The sequence below is a fragment of the Pleurodeles waltl genome, chromosome 10 (genome assembly GCF_031143425.1).
Source record: "Pleurodeles waltl isolate 20211129_DDA chromosome 10, aPleWal1.hap1.20221129, whole genome shotgun sequence".
Classification (NCBI taxonomy): Eukaryota; Metazoa; Chordata; class Amphibia; order Caudata; family Salamandridae; genus Pleurodeles; species Pleurodeles waltl.
The window spans coordinates 497,965,315-497,984,307 of record NC_090449.1 but is presented as its reverse complement, the minus strand read 5'-3'; the positions used below and the strand labels follow the sequence as shown (position 1 = coordinate 497,984,307).

At 44.4% G+C, this 18,993-nt stretch overlaps 1 protein-coding gene across 2 annotated transcripts in view; it reads left to right on the top strand.

Annotated features, from left to right (window-relative positions):
• Nucleotides 1-18,993, top strand: part of DHX30 (DExH-box helicase 30) — a 501,635-nt gene that overhangs the window by 15,517 nt on the left and 467,125 nt on the right. For both annotated transcript variants that reach the window (XM_069210866.1, XM_069210867.1), the window contains exon 2: nt 11,225-11,355. In XM_069210866.1, coding sequence (XP_069066967.1) covers nt 11,225-11,355 — 131 coding nt within the window. The remainder of the gene's footprint in view (nt 1-11,224; nt 11,356-18,993) is intronic.

Here is an 18,993-nt window from a genome sequence, read left to right as displayed (position 1 = left end):
ACATGCATGTACCCTCATCAATGCCATACCCCGACCCACCTTGTACACAGGGGCATGAACAACCAAGATAGCTCCATTTCAGAGTAGCAAACACCAGAATGATGCATTATGGGCAATGTAGTCAAGTAGGCAGTTCATAGGCAATAGTTTATTAGGAAGTTGATAAGATAGTAGACACTGACAGTTGTGTTCCCTATGTCCCACAGGTCTCCCACAAGACACCCCCACCAGCCCAAGCAGCCAGGGGCCACTGGTCAGCCAGCACACACAGGAGAGAACAGGACCAGCCACCACTGCTACCTGCACCACTGACACCATGTCCTCTCAGGAAACACCTGTTGCAGTAGTGGTGTGTGAGCCTGCACCAGGTACGAGCCAGAGTGCCACGGCAGACAACACAGGGTCTCCACCGCTTCGCAGGCGACGTGGAATATCAACAGCAGAGTCAGGGCATGCCTCCACATCACCAACCGAGGCCCAACTTCTACGGGGTCAGCGCCTGCAAAACCAAGAATTAAGGAGGATTAGTGGGGTATTGCGGCGCTTTGAACGAAATCATGCCATCAGTATGCAGCAGGTACATTCGGAGTTGCAGGTGATCGGTACCAACACGGGTGACCTTGCACTCTCTATGCGCCAACTAGTGGCAGGACTTTTAACGCAGAGTGACAGTGCACGGCGCAGGGACTGCCAGCTGCTGCAATGCCTGGACAGGATGTCCTCCTCTATAGTTAGGGTGGCTGTCAACACAACAGGGCTGTCTAGGCGCACAGTCAGCCTCCACGTGGACATGGGCCACTTTGCTGGTGATGTGGCACGGGGACTGGGCCGTCTCAGCCATGCAATAGACTTCATGGAGGCACGGCAGGTGGCCAGGGGCACAGGCGACACGCCACAGGACAGTGAGGAGGGCTCCACTGTTAGCAGTGTCACTGCCGGTGACACCAGGGTGCTTCGTAGTGGAAGCACAAGGCAGATCACTGCTGACCTCCCTAGTACCAGCCAGCATGGCCGAGCCCGCCGTAGGGTGTGATCTCCACACTGTCCTTGGGGTTGGGGCACATGAAGTCAATGTGTCCCATGCCAGGTGGACTACTGAAGCCCCTGAACTGTTCATATTGTACATAGTTTTGTTATTTGAACTTATTAAATCACTTGTTCTTTCCACTGAACCCATGGACGCTTTGTGTGTTACATTGGTGAGTATGGTAAAAGTTGGCACGTACCTTCCAAAGTATTGGTTTGCAATGTGTTCCCGTCTCAGTCTGCCTTGATTTGTGATGCTCCGATCCCCATGATGGCGATGTGGTTGCTCTTGCTCTTCATCCTCAGAATCAGGGTCTACAGGGGTGAGAGGTAGCCCACGTCTGGTGGCAATGTTGTGCAGTGTAGCACATGCAACAACTATTTTGAAAGCTGTTATTGGGGTATACTGGAGGGCACCTCCACTTCGGTGGAGGCATCTGAACCTTGCTTTCAGGAGTCCGAAGGTACGTTCGATGATGTTCCTGGTCCTCTTATGTGCACTGTTGTATCGCCTCTCGCAATCATTGCTGGGTGTTAAGTACGGAGTTAGTATCCATGGACGTAGTGCATATGCACGGTCACCTGTTTGGCACAAAAAGTACAATGTTAGCAAGGCATGGGTGGTTTGCACATTGACCTGTGTGCATGTCTTCAAGGTGTATTCAGCTCTACCTAGGAGGTATCCGTCTCCAAACTCCCCACGTTCCAGGCGTTGGTGTATCCCACTGCCTAAAAATGTAGGAGTCATGAGTACTGCCTGGAAATTTGGCTACCATGTCCGTGATGACATAATGGGTGTCACATACCACCTGTAGGTTGAGTGAGTGGGTACACTTCCTATTGCGGAACAGATATTCTAGGTTTGCAGGAGGGCATATTTGTATATGTGTCCCATCTACACACCCTATGACATGGGGGAAGTTGGCAATCCTGTAAAATTCCAACTTGGTGCTGTTGATTTCTGCCTCATTCCTGGGTAGGTATATGTATCGGGACATGTGTGTGAGTAAGGCATCTAGGAATGCCCTAAAGAGCCGTGATAGTGCACTTTGGGATACTCCACCTGCCACAGCAATGACCCCCTGATAGCTACCCGAGGCCAAGAGGTGCAGTGAGCATAGCACTTGCACATGTGTAGGGATGGCGCAGCCGCGCACAGTCTGGCGTTCTAGCTGTGGTTTGAGTAATTCTATTAAATCTAGTATAGCTGCGCTACTAAGTCTATATTTATCATATATTTCCTCCTCTGTTTGCTGGAAGAGTGTCTGTCTGGTTCTGTATATCTTCTTCTGTCTCTGGCTCCTCCTCCTCCTCCTCTTCTGGGTGGCGTGGGCTCTCCTCCTCACTGCTATCAGGTATATCTCCGCCATCTTGAGTAACCCAGTTGCCTTCTGGGTCCCCTTTTATACTTTGGTAATGGTTACCACCTGCTCTGAGTTAGTGGTAAATTGGAAGTGCAAAATGGGCTTTTTGCGACTAGTCGCAATTTGCGAGTTGCTATTGCATATGGTTTGCGACTCGCAAATTGTGACTTGCTATTTGCGGGTCGCAAAATGGGGTCGCAAATTTTGCGAGTCGGTAACGGCTCGCGTCGCATTTTGCGAGTCGGAAATGGGATTTTTGCATCCCATTTCCGATTTTGCGGGGTCGCAAATTGCGAATCGGGCCATTTGCGAATCGTAAAAGTTTGCTACATCTGGGCCCTGGTCCTTATAATAGTGAGTTGGTTCAGGCATGAATAAAGATGGTTTTATAAACATGAAATCATTTTAATTACTATACGTTACTCCAGCCACCTCAAGGGTTGGCCATAGGGCCTGGCCTGTGGCCTCTCTCGGTGTGAGAATAGGTGCTAAAGGGTGTCTCTGGGTGTGAGAGCGGGTGTGACATCGTCTGTGTGTGTGTGTGTGTGTGTGTGTGTCTGGGTTTGAGAGTAGGTGTGAAAGGGAGTCTTTGGATGTGAGAGGGTGTAAGATTGTCCCTGTGAGTGACTGTGTGTCTGTAAGTGCAGCAGTATCTGAGTGAGTTTGTGAGTGGATGCATGAGAGTGAGTGGGTGCATAAATTTGAGTGTGTCTGTGAGTGGGCGTGTGAGTAGCTGTGTGAGTGACTCAGCTACAAAGGAACCTCGCCTGCTCTTTTATCCAACAAGAGTCCACAGTTTTACACAAAATATCTACCCAAGTAGAGTTCTTTCTGACTCTTTGGGTAAATGTTCATTGTGTATTCTAAGGTACAGCTGTGTTGTGGACTGCGACGAAATGTCTCCAGTGACCTTGTGTGCGTTTGGCAATGTGATTGTGACTCGTGTGTCTTTCTCCAAAAGTTTGTGATAACCTGAATCCTCTTATACACAGGCCACAGAGACTACAAAGACCTACATCTCCACCAAACCCGGGTCCTTCCTTTTAACAGTATAAGTGCTTCTTTGTTTTGTGGGGATGTTCTCATAATATCTTATTGGGGGAGGGTGCTGCGCGACCCCCCTCCCCCCTTACAATTTTAGCCCAGAGCACCCTATCCCCAGGTGCCCGGCGTTAAAATACATGCTATATATTTGGGGGGGGGGGGCTCTGCGGCCCCCATCCCTTGGCCGATTTAGGCCCTGGGACCTCATCCCCTGGGACCTGGCCTTAAAATATGATTTTTTTAATAGGGGAGGTGGGCCGCTCTCCCCGGGCTGATCTCACAAAACATCGCAAACTTGCAGCAAAAATGAAATAAAAAAAAGCAGGGTCTCCTGCACCTGCTTTAGTAAAGCCCCCATGTGGGCCGGGGGCATATAAAAAAACAAGCATTTGCAATGCAACGGGTCTTGCGTTTGCTCGAGTTAGAGCTCTTCACATTTTAAACTCCTGACCGTAATTTTCTCGCCACGTACAGTTAAAAGTAGAACAGTTTCACATAAGCGAGCCGAAGGCCACCAAGAAGCGTGAAGGAGGCACACAAAAGGAAACAGAAGTTTGCTCGCAGTGAAGCAGATCAGCAAAAGTGCAATTATCCGTGTAACCGGCTCGATGTCATGCAAAGTGCTTGACTACTGCCCAGCGAGATCGCGCTGCCTGTGAAATAAAGAGAAAAAGTAGTCCAGAAATCATATGGAAAACATAGAGCCTCATATGTTTTCAGTAGTTGGGCGGTGTGCTCGAGGAGGGCTAAACACTGGAATAGGCATGCCTTTCACTAATGAAGCAAATTTTAAAAGGGAAGCTTATGAGCCAACCAAACTGATGGGCGTGGTTAAAAGCCCATAGAGAGATTACACCAGGGACAGAGTGCCTAACAAAAGGGCCGCATGACCCCATGCAGCCTTGGGCCCCCAACCCTGACCCGCAGCCCTGGTCATAGCCACCTCCTCGGGTTGAATCGAAAGACCCCCAGCCCCTGGGACCACCACCGATCTGGGCAGTTTTATCATTGGAGGGGGCCTCGCGGCCCCCGTTGTGAAGCCAATAATGGCCCTGGGGACTGCCATCCCCCAGGGCTAGATCCTGTTATGTCCCCGGGTGTCCACCCCCGGGACATAGCTGTTTGCTCTGACTTGGCGGGAACTTTGACAGCTTCTGCCAACACAGAGCAAATACTCTGCTTCCAGTGAGCAAGAGCTGTCAAAGTGCTCTCGACAGCTGGAAGCAGAGGTTTCCCTGCCTGCAGAGATGTGGGCAGGGAAACAGAGGAAACAATTGCTTTTGTAGACAGAGAGTCGCATCTTTAGCAGCTCCCTGTTTGCACAAGCAATGCTGGCTCCTGCAGAAGGCAGGGAGCTGGCTGGGACCACAGGGGCCTTGAGGCTCCCCCAAGACAGATGCCCATGCTGCCAGGGTTGGGGTCCCGGAGGCCAAAATTGTTGCGGGGAGGGGGTCATGCAGCCTCCCTCCACCATTTTATTTATGGCTGGGAGATGGGATCCCCGGGGCGAAAATCAGCCATGGAAGGGGCACCACACAGCCACCCTTGCCTATTGAATGAAGGCTGGGCACTGAAGAATGAAGTCCCTGGGGGACAAAATCAGCCCAGGGAGGAAGGCCATGCGGCCCCCCTCCTCCATTTGTTATTATGGCCAGGTCCTAGGGGATGGGGTCCCAGCGGTCAACCACAGGCCTTGCATGGCGATGGTTGGATTAACGTATGGTTATTAAAATTTACTTTTGTTATAAAACATTTTTTTTAAAACACTGAAAAAAACAAATGTTACAGGAATGCTATAGTTAGTAAAATTTTTAAAAACGTAGAAATTCACACAAAAAAAAACAAAGGTTACAGTGATGTTATGATTAGGTTCTGAAATTACCATAGAAATTCAGCAGTTATAGTTAGTTATTTTAAGTATCTACAATTCGTGCGCTAGGTGAAGTGTAACTCACGTCCTCACCATGCACTAATTACCCCAGATATTACAGCACTCATGACAACTTCCTTAATGTTATAAAAAATATAAATGAAGCATTAGCAGTCAGACTAATGAAGAAATAACTGTACATGGCGGGTGCATGAGTTATAGTTACCTTAGGGCGCAAGTTATAGTCACTTAAAATAATTGAAACAAAACGAAATATGTCTCAGTAAGTTTAAAAAATACACTGGATAGTAAAAATTTAATAAAATATGTGAAGGAAGTTGTTACAAATTGCGTCTCTAATTAGCAGTGGTATACACCCTGTCCAAGTAGGGACCACAATCCTAATCCGAGTAAGTCAAAATACACAACCTAAACTAACTTGTGCTTCAACCTCTGTTAGTTTGGCACAGAGCAGCCAGGCTTAACTTAAAAGGCAATGTGTAAAATATTTGTGCAACACCCACACAATAGTCACAGGATGAACACCACAAAAAGTCTCCACACAGATGTAGAAAAAAATAGGTTGTTTATCTGCATAAATCATGATACAGGTCCAATTTGTCAATGACTAAATGTTCACTTTTCAAGATTAAGTAAAACAAGGTTGATAACTGAGGATGGGCTAGAGGAGGGGGGTGCCGGGGACTCCTCGGCACAAGTGCACTTTATTTCCACAGATTACGGTAATGTCCTGGGTGCGCTCCTCTCAGGTAGTGGCTGAGTGCAAGGCTCCCTGGAGTGTTCACCAGAAAAGCAGACTGAGACCGTGGGGGAACTGTGAAGTGGAGGCCGGTGACACAGGGGGGTGGGGGATGTCACTGCCGCGGCCACAGGCCTTGGAGTATGAAAGGACAGCAAGGCATGCAAAGCTGCTCAGGTCCTTTGGTGAAAGAAGGCGGCCAAGTTCAGCAAGGCCGCTTTAGGTTGAAGATCAAAGCGGGCAGCACAGTTCAGCAAGGCCACTATGGGGTGATTGATGCGAGCGGGCGACAGGATCCATGAAAACTGCTTTGGGTGGTTGAAGAAAGTGGGTGGCTAAGTTCAGCAAAGCAACTCAGGGTGATTGAAGGAAGCAGACGGCAAGGTCCAGCACAGCCGCTTGAGGTGATTGAAGAAGGTGGTTAATGAGGTACAACAAAGCCACCTTGGTGATTGAAGAAAGCGGGCGATGAAGGTTAGTAGAGCCACTCGGGGTGATCGATGAAAGCGAGCGGCAAAGTCTAGCACACCCGCTTGGGATGATTGAAGAAAGCGTGAGGTGAAGCATAGCAGAGCCACGCAGGGTAATTCAAGAAAGCCAGTGGCAAAGTAACGCAATGGATGCTAGGAATCACTCTGGGGTTTGTGGATGATTCCTGGGCTATTGGGCAGAGATCAGCAGGTAGCAGGGCAGCACAGCAAGGTAGGACAGCAGTTCCTGGGACCAGTCAATCCTGGCAAAGTGGCAATCCTGGCACACACAAGTCTTTACTCCTGCAGCGTTTCTGTCCAGAGGTGTACTAATTTGAGTGGGTCAGAGACCCAATACTTATCCTAGAAAGTGCCTTTAATGTGGGGAATAACTACAAAGACTTCCTGTGAAGGGCACAGGTCCCCCTTTCAGGTCCGCTCTGGTGCCAGGCTATCAGTGGGAGATAATCAACCCATTTGTGTGGACTCTGGTCACTACCCTTTGAAATGTAAGAGGGAGCCCTTCACAACCTACTCCCCAGGATTACCTGTCAGTATGTAGATGAATGCAGGTGCAGTTCAGTACCTGTGTTGTGGGTGTCTGAAGGGAATGCACAGGTGTAGCTGTCACCCAACCTATGTTAGATATTTATTGGAGATAAGCTGTGAAAACACAGGGCAGAAAGTGAAGACAAATGCCTTTTTCTAAAATAGTAATAGAAATCTGACTTTACCAGTAAAGAAGATTTATTATTACTATTCCAGTGGTACTAAACACTATGTAGCTACTCATCGCAGATCAGGAATTACAATTTCACGGTATTATAAGGAATTCCCAGTGCTGGCCTTTGAGAGGGGCAGGCCTCACAGTAATGAAAAATGACTTTGAGGAGTTTTTCATTGCCAGGAGATGAATTCTTAAAGGTATATGTCCTAATGTCAGCTTACATGACACCCTGCCCTATGAGCTACACTGGGCCTACCTTGGGGTGACTTACAGGTAAGAAAAGGGGAGTTTAGGGCTTGGCAAGAGGCTTTAGATGCCAAGTCGGGTGGCACTGATATTGCACACACAGGCTCTGCAGTGGCAGGCCTGAGACATGTTTACAGAGCTACTTAAGTGGGCGACACAATCAGTGCTTCAGATCCACTTGTAGAATTTAATTTACAGGCATTGGGCATATGTTATACCAGTTTACAAGGGAATTGCAGGTAGATTAAATATGTCAATTGTGGATACACCAGTGTTAGCATGTTTAGGAAAGGAGCACATGCACTTTAGCACTGATTAGCGGTGGTACAGTTCTCTGTGTCCTAAAGCCAACAAAAAGATACAGCAACAAAACAGGAGGTAAAGGCAAAAAATCTGTGGGAAGACCACCCTAAGGATGCTGGGTCTAACAGAAGTCATCACCGAATACAAAGAGAGGTTAGAGTAGGGAGATTAATCTATTAATAAAGTAGGAACTAGAATGCAGAGTTGTACTGCACTGCCTTCTGCTGCTATGAATCTTTTCTGATTTCCCCCACTTCAAGTTCTGTCAGTAAATGGCAATCATTAGTAATGGAATATTCTCAGTGAGACAGCAGCTCATGGTTAAGATCAGCTGTTAGCTCACCTACTGGGTTGGGCACTGGGCTCGAGATGCCACTGTATTGTACTGTACAATTTATAGCACCTCCTACCCCTACCTGAGGTGCTCAAGTGCTTGCCGACATGGGTAGCAAGCTCCACCATGTGGTTTGTGTGTTTGGAAGAGTGTTGTATATTGTTGTGAGCCAATATGGGAAGTGTTTTGGTGTTGTGTGTGAGTGTCCAGTTGGCTGCCTTTGCCTTGGGTACACAATTTCTAATAGTGTGGCAGATGGAAGAAAAGTTAAATATATTTTGGTTGGGAGGAGACTTGCCTTATCGCGAGTAAAGTGTGTAGGGAGCTATATCGCACCATCGTATTCTGAAAGATAGCGAGGTCTGTGTGCCTATTTTACACAGGAAAGGGGGGTGGTCACAGAACCCCAAGTCAGCCTGTCGGCACCATGGACAATGCAGGGATACTGTAAAATGAGTAAAATAAAGTTAGCTGGGTGAACTTAAGAGTTGGAGCAGAAAAAGGACGTTTGTGATTAAAGCAGTATCTTTAAAGCTTTTAAGGCAGGGATAGGGCTTGCTGCAGTAAAAATAAACACAAGTGAGGTAAGTGATGGAAGAACAATGAATGGCAGCCTAAGCAGATACTACACAATCGTTAAATGCCCAGACCTAAACTGTCCCTTTTTAGATTGAAAGAGGCCAAATCTTCTAACAGGGTTTCAAACCCAAGCCCCTCTCAAGCTACCAGTGGCGGATAACCACCAGTTGGGCCATTCATAGTGGGTCGTGGCTAAGACCCTGATAAGACTAGCCCCCTGCACATGCGAGGGAGAGACTCAGAGCAATAGTTGGGTTGCTGCCTCGACTAAACAAGATGGAAACAAGCCACCCCAAGATAACCTTATATTCTCACATCTCCATCCGAGCCCAATAATTTATTTTTGATCACAAAGTGCTGTGTTCCTTGTTTGCATCAGGAGGCAGATATTCTCTACTTTCAATTTTTGGTGCACAAGTTTCAAGACTGTAGCGAAAGAGCTCCCTTCGGGCCCTTTGTTCTTCAGGTTTGTCAGATTTTCATGCACCCATGCAAACTATTTTGGGATTTGGCAGCAGCACAGAATATTTTTTTATTCCCAGAATGCTGTGAGGGAGTAGGCAAAGTGTACTTGGAGTCTTTTATGTGCTCTCGGAACGTTGACAGAAAGAACTTTGTGCATTTAGCCCCTTTCCCATTATGGTCTGCTCTTATGATAGAAGTCTGGTATAATTTCCATCTCAATGAAAATTTCAGAGTCTCCTTGAGGGCATGGGTTTAGGATTTCCTGCTAGTCTCCTGAATTTTCTTCTATCACCGACTGCAGCTCCACTTTCAGGTAGGATCAGTATATTAGATTTATGCCCCTGTTTTTTTAGGAACAGTTTTGTAAAGTTATCCTCAATCTGTATGGAATTTTTGTTAAATGCAAATGCATGTTAACTGTATGACTTGCTGACCGGTATAATCTTTTTTGGGCAGTATGAGGATGCCATTCTGCTGAGAATTGAGGCAATAGGAATGCAGAGATTGCAAACCGCTTAAGATCCAGCCTCCTTTCGTGGTCAAACATGGATGTTAGCATGAGTTTTGAGATTTATGACACATGGATAGTGCCGTTGTGAGAGCACTTCTTTCAGTGGACTGAAAGGACTGAGATGAGTGAGTGGACCTATGCAGTGGCAATTCAGGTGGCAATTGCAGGTGGAAAGATGGGAAGCCATGCAAGACCAATAAAGATACAGACCTGCAACTCGCCATTTCGGAGCTATGAGTGGAAGAGATCTGTGAGTTGTACACCATGAGAAAGAAGTGGTTTACTGGCAGTGGACTGCAGGTGAAGTATGGAGCCAGAGATAACTTTAGCAAAAAGGTTGCCTTTGGTTCCAGGAAGGCTCTCTGTTGAAGGCCTCGGAAGCCGTTTCTGACCAATTTCAAACATAGAACTAGATCAGACAGTGAGAACCAAAGAGTGCAAATTTTCAAATGAAGCATACAGACATCTAAAGGGAGAATGCAGAACACCATTGGACAGAGAAAGTTTACCTTAATTAGTAATCAGGTTTTCTGTTTAAGGCATCATTGCATGCACAAGGCACATTGCCTTTTCCAAAATTTAGTAATGGGAGAAGAAGGTGAAAGTATTTTTTTTTTTTTTTTTTTTTTACCCCCACTAAATAAACCATCCTCATACAGAAAGTGATTGGCTACTAGTGGAATATGGCAGAACTGAGCAAGTATTGCCCATAAAAAAAATATGGAGCCCCTTTAAGATGTGTTTCAGGATCCAATCAAAACAGGAAAACTGGAAGAAAGAAGTGATTTACCAAGTCAGGGCTGTTTCCCATTGAAACCTTGCCACTGTTAGCTGGACTTGTACAAATACTTCAAGAATGAGCTCTTAGTGTGTGGTGAATGCTACTGTTAGTACTGCACTTTCTTTGATGTTTTGTACAATGAAATGTTACTAATAGTAATTTAAAAAAATTGAATGATAAAATCAACATTTAGAATAGAAGGTTCATTTTGCAATGTACGGGTGATGTTTAACAAAATCTTCAATTGAAAAAAGACAGCTTTTAGATTCCTAAACCCATTTGACATAGCAACACTCTTTGATATTTTGAACTATCTTATGATTGATTACAGAAGAATATCCATCTTAATCCATGAATCAAATATACCCACTTTGTCATATTTAAGGATCTTCATTTTTACACCAAAACCTTCCTCCTGGTTTAAATGTCTGTAGATGTTCTCCAACTTTTCTCCTGCATTTCCATTTTTCATTCCGGAAATATTGGTTTATTAATATTTGAGTTAGAACTTTTATCCCTTAAAAAGTGCAGTCTGTGATAAAAGAAATGCTGACCATTGATGCAATCCACTATAGAATACTATACCATTTTGTCGCAACATTTTAAAATGTAGTGCATAGTCACCTCTCATTACTAACGAGTATATTTAACACAAAATGTATATTTCTGTAGGGGAGATTTATTTATTTATCTGTGAAACAAACACACTTTTTTTTTATATATATTTTTTTTATATATTGCTAGGTCCTAGAGATTTGCTGAGAGAATTTCCAGAGCCGAAAAATTTGCTGAACAGTGTGATTGGCAGAGCACTTGGGACCTCCTCAACGAAAGACAGCATTGTGTATGTTCACACTAATGAGGGCAACCAGAAGGTGAGTGTTAACTGGGTTTCTGTCAATAAAACTGACAGGAGTGGGATGAAGGCATCAGCAAATTAGGTCTTCTCTGGCGAAGTTGAGGGTTATTCACTTGGAGGGCACACTGAGACTTAAACAGACATAATGAGAAAAGTTTGCCACAGATGCGTCTGGCACAGTCATCCGCTATCAGGACACACAAAGCTCAACACAATTTTCTTTTGTCCATTGATTGCCCAAAATTTTGAAGGTGTTGATGACTGTTGTTATTTTTAAGGAAGCCCTTTTTCAGTCGAGGGTGGCCATAAGGACGCAGTTGATAGAACCAGTCTGTCTAAAATAGTACTTTTTGATCTCATGTTTTCATTGCACCACGTTGTTCATAATATTTTGATATGAAAAAACATTTATATTACTCTCTAGCGTGTTTTTTTTAAATATCTTGCTTCTCAAATCTCGCTCCTTTTCCATGCATGAGATGAGCCAGAGTTGGTGAACTTTCTATTTTTTTTATTTGTTTTTTACTGCCTAAGCCAGGAAATCACTTCCTGATCCATCAGAGCTATATCCAGCTAGGAACAGTTTCACAAAGCCCTTAAAATCTTGCTTTTTCAAAAATTATCCAGTCCTCTGACCCGGTTCTAGTAATCATTTTGAGCCAGGACAGCTCAGTGAGGGGACAGATTTCTGCATTACAAACCGCTTTATTCAGTAATGCCTAAAAAGTATATTTCTGCTTTCTAATGTCAGAGAGATGAGGAGTGTTGGTGATGAGGAACAGAATTACTGTAAACTTGATTTGCACAGGTACTGCACAGAAGTCAGATACATCTGGCTCTCCTCTGATCTATTCTAATGTGACCTTATTCCACCCCTGGACATTTTCTTATTCTCCTGTAGGCTTGGGAGGAACTAGCTTAGTTTCATTCTGCATAGTTACATAAAAACTCAATGCGATTCTGTTGGCGGATCCAGGCATGTCATGCTGTTTGTGCTGATTTTTAGCACCAGGAGCATCTTACGCTCTGTAAAACCAGCACAAACTGAACCACGAGGTGCTCTAGAGGGTGCTGCTTTCTTCTGCCTCTTGAGTAGATTTTTGACTCGAGCGGCAGCTTTTTCAGTGCAAACGGTCATGATTTGCCGCAACCACCTGTGTTACGAAATCTCAATGGGAGGCTCTCTAGTGCCTGAAAATTGTGCTAGGGAACACAGAGTGGGCAAAGCCCTGCGAACTCTGCTGGCAGAGCAGAATTTTTCACCCACTCCTAGTCTTCTGTTTATTTAAACCCCTTTTTATTTCTCACCTTGGCTGTCTCGTTGCCCACTGTACTTCTCTTTAGGGTTTTCTTGTGTCAATGTTTATTTTTGTGAAGTTTTTGTGGTACATTCTTTTTTTCCTTCGGAGTGGAAACCATTTTGGGAATACCAGAGCAGACGTAGGTTACTGGGCTCAGATTGTGATTGTGACAAAGCCCGTTTAGGAATGGTAACCTGGGGCCTGACCTTTATTGTTGAACTCAAAAATGAGCACCAGACACACTCATTTAGCACTTGACCATCTGTGTAGCCAAGTTGAGTAGTCCAAGACTTACTCAGGGAGGTGGTGTGTGGTTAGAGACTCAGAACTCGATAAACCATTTAACAACAATAAGTAAATAAAGGTTCATCCAGTGTTTTTAACTTAAAAGAAAAAGTACTGCACTTCTAAATGCACAATACAATACTGTACATATGATTAAAAAAGGCACACTGTTTGTGTTACTGGTGCACTTGCGGATACAACCCTTACGGTTTTACCTCTTGAGTTTGTTTCAGGATTGTGTAGTCTTCTCTTCAGGTGTCCTCAAGAGTTTCTTGTGGGAAGAATCTGATCCTTGAATGGGTCTCTCTCCCTCGATTACATGGAATTGGGCCCAACCCTTTTTTGCCTTCAGTAGCTTAGTCAGATTGAAGGCTGGTGTGTTAAAATATGAAAGTTTCCTCCTTTGGGCTGTAAGCCCCAAAATGCAAATTATCTTCCATCTGTGTCTTTGTTGTGGCGTAGGCCTGACATTTCCCTCGGTGGTCCTCGGACTGACTGCTTCAGGTTACGTGTTACGTGCATGACCCACTGAGTGAGATATTGAGCTCATTGTCCGCTCTGGGCAAGTGTCCTGTGGTGTGGACATCCAATCAAGTGTATGCCTGGTCAGGTGAGTGTCGGGAGTGGCAGCACCAGCAATGAACAGGCTTATAATCAGGTTGCACTGCTCATGGACTGGTGGCCCTTTGCTTTGTGATTTCTTCCCCCGGCTCAAACACAAGACCCCAGCCCTCTCCATTTGGATCTTGGGCATAGGTCATCGTCTTTATGAGATGATAGCTGTTGTACACTGCTCACTCTATGGTGACTCTGGGACATGTTGAGAATTGTTCAGCACCACACACTTCTAGGTGATCTGCATTGAGTGGTTTCTCTTGGTTTGAGTTATCTTCCAGATAGCCCTTCAGAAATGAGCACTTCTAAAGCAAAACAGGCTTCAGGGTCACTGGGGACTCATAGACTTCACCCGTCAGCGTAAGTGGAGCAGTCTTGTAGAATTCAGGGGTGTGTAATTTAATAAAATATATACTTGTCCATGGGACAGGTTGCTTCTCAAATCTACTTGTCATGTAAAAAAAATATATACTAGTCCCTTTGGTTCCATGTAGTGCAGCATCAAATTATGGCAGCAGTCTCATTATGTAAGTGCTCCGATAATAGCCTCTTTGATTGTGCCAGGACTACTATTATAGTAGGGCTTGAAAACTTGCAATTTCAATCCCTAGTATAGCAGTTCCCTTATTTTGCCACCTTTCCATAGGTCTATATACTGGGGTTGGAGGAAGCAGTAAGCAATAGTTTCAGGGCTGGAATGCCTTTTGAGTCTGTAAAAGTACGTGCATATTTTAAGTATGTTCACCAGCTCTTCCCTAAACTTTTCCCATATGAGAAAGGTTGGAAATTTACTCCTGAGAATGGCAGAAGTATAAGTTCTTCCAGGGTTGGGGGAAAAAAGTGGTTGGAGGGAAAGTTAACTTGTAAACGCTGAATAGATTTTCACATGAGCAAATCTACACATGCATATTTGCTTGTGCTAAAATACAGTTCCCAAATATTTTCTAGGAATACGATTTCCTGTCCTACTTCTTTAAGTCCTTATGAATTCATGAACGCCACTAATTCACAGACATATACCATGGGTGCACTTTTGTGACTTTCTTTAAGAGTTTGGTCCCTAATTAGGTTGGTGTTAACAAAAACATTTTGTTTTTATTAAATTTCTATTTCTCATTTGGCTGTCTTTTCTGTGAGTGATTGCATTCTGCTCTTCCACAAGGGACATGGTAGTTTTGTTCAGTGCCAGGAACTACTGTGGCAATCAGTACCGTAATGAAACTAGGGGCTGGGGGGGGGGCACTGCAAAGAACATGGAGGCCCCCCCCAATGACTCACTCAGAGCTGGTGCTGTGCTGAGGGGGGCCCCTGGAGGGGAGCAGCTGCAGGCCTTTGTTACGCCACTGATGGCAATGTGTGCATTTTGCAAAGCTTTTTTTGCCAGTGTTCGTTACAATGGTGAGGGCCTGGCAGCTCCCACAACAAAACCATTTTACAAAAGCCATGTCAAAACAAGACATGCAGTAACGATACCAAAAGACTAAAAAAAATGTTGGGCTGGTTGGCTTTGCCGGTGCTTGTTTATTTTCATGCTTCCCATAATCTTGTTGAAAATGGTTACACTGATTTTCCATTAGGACTATTTTTGGGAATTACTAGCGTGGATCAACACATTTTACTAAATGACGCTTCAAAGAAATAGCACCTAAATTAGTTTTTTTTCCCTACTTGCATTTTTTTTCTGAACATTTTATTTTCAAAGCAAAGAATCCTCACTCTTGCTTAGAGGCTTCTGCAAACATTCGCATCTAATCAGAGAGTATTCTGGGAGCATTATATACTTAGCCTCATATTGTTAAACTTTTCAAACAAGTGTGTGCAATTCATTTTTACTGGAACCACTGTCAGTAGTGCAGTGTGCCCTTAAAATGTTTACTTACAGCGCTTACCCTAATAATGAAGGCTTATCATTAATGAACCATAAATACAAGGCTCGAACAGCATTAACATATGGACACACATATTACTTCAACTGTAGATATTTCCTTTCTCTGTAAACTGGCAGCCGAAGGGCGGGCGGCGGGCGATAGGAATTCCTTATCCCTGAGAATTTCTTGGCATTCTATTTTCTATTTTTTATTTTCTATTTTCAAAACTGTGAAGGGGAGTTAGCAGTAGCTACTTTAACCCTGGAGCAGAGAAAACACCTCTGGCTGGAAATTTCTGCCCCATCTTTACACTAAAGTGGCAGCCAGTAGTTGTGTGACAATTCTGGGGACGCGCTGTAACTGACGCCGGGGCAGGAGGCCTTTAACTTTTTGAGAGCGCCCGCCTCGCGGGAACGCTCTGATTGGCTGCAGGGCAGAGAAGCCCTTCATCTGCTTGGAAGCGCTCCCGCTGCTGCGGGACGCGCTGTAACTGACGCCGGGGCTGGAGCCCTTTAACTTTTTGAGAACGCCCGCCGTGCGTGAACGCTCTGATTGGCTGCAGGACAGGGAAGCCCTTCATCTGCTGGGAAGCGCTCCTGCTGGACGCGCTGTAGCTGATGCCAGGGCAGGAGCCCTTTATCTTTTTGAGAGCGCCTGCCTCGCAGGAACGCTTTGATTGGCTGCAGGGAAGCCCTTCATCTGCTGGGAAGCGCTCCCGCAGTGATGAGGGGCGGAGCCCGGGCCAAAGGCGGGCCAGTCCTTAGCCAGGAAGAGGCTGGGCTGCCCCCCCCCCCCCCCTTTAATTCTTAGTTTGGCCTCCCCTGGAACAGTCTTTTACAACTCTGTGGTTAAAGGAGAAAAGGAAGCCTCAGTTACACCGGGCAGATGAGGATTCCTCCTGTCTTGTTCAGCCTTTGATGGGGTGCGAAAGGCCCAGGAGCATTGCAAGAGGTTTTTGCACATCGGCTACACAAGTGAGGTCGTTCCTTCATATATGACATTTGATTTTTTGGAGCAAGCTGGGAACTGCGAATATTGAGTGTTGACTGTGATTTTGTTGCTAATTCTTAGGTTATCTAATTAGGACAGTGTATTGTAGTCAACTGGTCAATTAACTCAATTGGTACTTTTGTTTTGTTCTACCATCCATATAGGAATAAGTTTGATACCATATAAAATATGGGTAAAAGGAAGCATTAAAAATGGAATCACCCTTCAAGTCTAAAAGATAGCACATCTATATTAAAATATATTTCAGGGGCGATGGGGATGATAGACAAACAAATTGCTACTGTGGAAGGGAAACTGTCGATGCCTAAAGAACAATTTCTGAATTATTAGGAAATATTGGGATGCATAATAATTCCTCGCTTGGTGATCACAGGGTTGTGAATACAGAAGTAAGGCACGCAAACGGATGTATTAAAGATACTTAAAATCTAATTCACTCCCTGGATGATCTCTCTCATGGAGCTAAACGACCAAGGAAACGAGGTGGGAACGGTAGATAAGACCCCCAAAAAACTGCCAAAGAAAGATTTAATAACCACCCTAGTAAAAAAAACACCAAATAAATTATCTCGAAAGAAATCTTCAAGTAATTTATTAGATACGACATGATCCCTCCTTATAAATCTTCATGAATTAGTAAATACTTTGAAATCATCTATCGGGCCACTTTGGATTCTATGTTAGAGTGTCTAAAAGGGGTGGAGAGTAATCTTGAGGCAGGTTTAGGAATCATAAAGTCCTTACAATGTGAAGACATATATTACGCAAAAAAAGATTCCAGTACACCACTGCTGACTCCAAACTATGAGCGTAATATCCAGTTTGTCACGCAAGACAGAACAAATGACGCACATTTGAATGTAAACCCCCTGATAAAGCTACAACCACCACCATCAGTATTAAATCCTAATCAATTATACCGGACTCCAATGCCTTTTGATTAAAGTACAAATACTTCCAACAGATCCAAATGCTAGATTATCAAAGCTAGCAAATAATATTCTACCTAGGAGGGTGACAACCCAGCCCCATTTAAACTTGGGAGGGAGTCAATCTAGCAGGACAAGATCCTCAAAGCCCGTACACTTGCCAAGTGATCTATTACATCTCCCTCCGGAGGCAACTCCGTATGTAGTGGTCTTGGCTAATGTTCCATCTATAGATGATCAACAGCGGGAATCATGGTCAGCTTTGAGAAACAAGGCCCTTAACTGGATAGGAACACGTTTGGGCTCTGGAATGGTGGGGGTCCTCTTTGATGACATAAAAATGGTCAGAAGAGTTAAGTGGATAGGAAGTAGTAAGAAAGCACTGGAAGGAGACTGTGTGGTCCTCTCATTTAGATCTCCAGACGTAGTGGATAGAATCATCCGCGAATTAGGAGCAAGGCAAGCTACACCCCAAGGAATCTCGCTATTACCTCTAGGTTTCTTTTATCAAAGACCGGTGGGGTATAACTTCAAGAATCCACAACCAGTAAAAAGAACAGCTATAACCAGCTCAAACCCTATCCCATTGTGTAATAGATTCCATCCTCTTACATACTTAGAAGATCTAGATTGACTCAATAAGAAGAAAGTCCTTTCCCACGAATCGTTTCAGGAAGTATATACAGAAGGGCCTGGGATGATTAAGGAAGATATATCCCACATAGGGGCACCTGTAAGAAACATAATAGGAATCCAGTTAAACCAGAGTAACTCCCCTACAAATGTAACTCACTCAATAGATGGTAGCACACCTCTTCGAATTCTAAATGACCAGTATTGTCAACTTCAACAGAAAGTGGAAATAGCCTTACTTTATTGGAATATTGCAAGTCTAACTAATAAGATCAGTAATGAGATCTGGGTGAACTTCATAGAAGATTTCTCATGTATATGTCTCCAGGAGACTTGGCTATTAAACCCTGTCCACATAAACAGCTATAAAACATTCCACACACCAACTGCACAGACCAGACATGGCAGGCCAAAAGGAGGACTATGCACATATATTTCTAATAAGTTATGCTTACAGAATTTAGAGATGCAAACTATGAGTTTGTACTGCCAAATGATAGAGAGTAATTTGGATCATAAGACTCATCTGGTAATCATTAACTTTTATAATAATTCATCTCCAGGAGAATTTTCTAATATTCTAATGGCGATGGGAGACGATCTAAAAAGAAAATGTGCAAATAATAGATGCAAGTTTTTCATTATTTGGGGTGGTGATTTTAATGTCCGTCCTTGTAAAGAAATCTCGGAAAAGGTATGTGGCTGGGATCCTGAAGGCACTGGTTTAAGACTTCACTTCGCACATAATATCCAAGGAGATGCAATAAATTTAATGGCTCAAACTTACAGCTTGTCTTTTGTAAGTGAATTACACTTGGATGAATCTCAGTTTAAACCAACTTACAATGGAAGGGGTGCTAATACTGTGATTGATTATGTCTTAATGTCAAACCACTTTGTACACTACCTTACGAACTATATTTTGCACGATATTGCAATTAGTGATCATTTTCCTCAGAGCCTGAACCTCTCACTAACCCCTCTTATATCGGCTAAGGGTGAGGGGGCCACG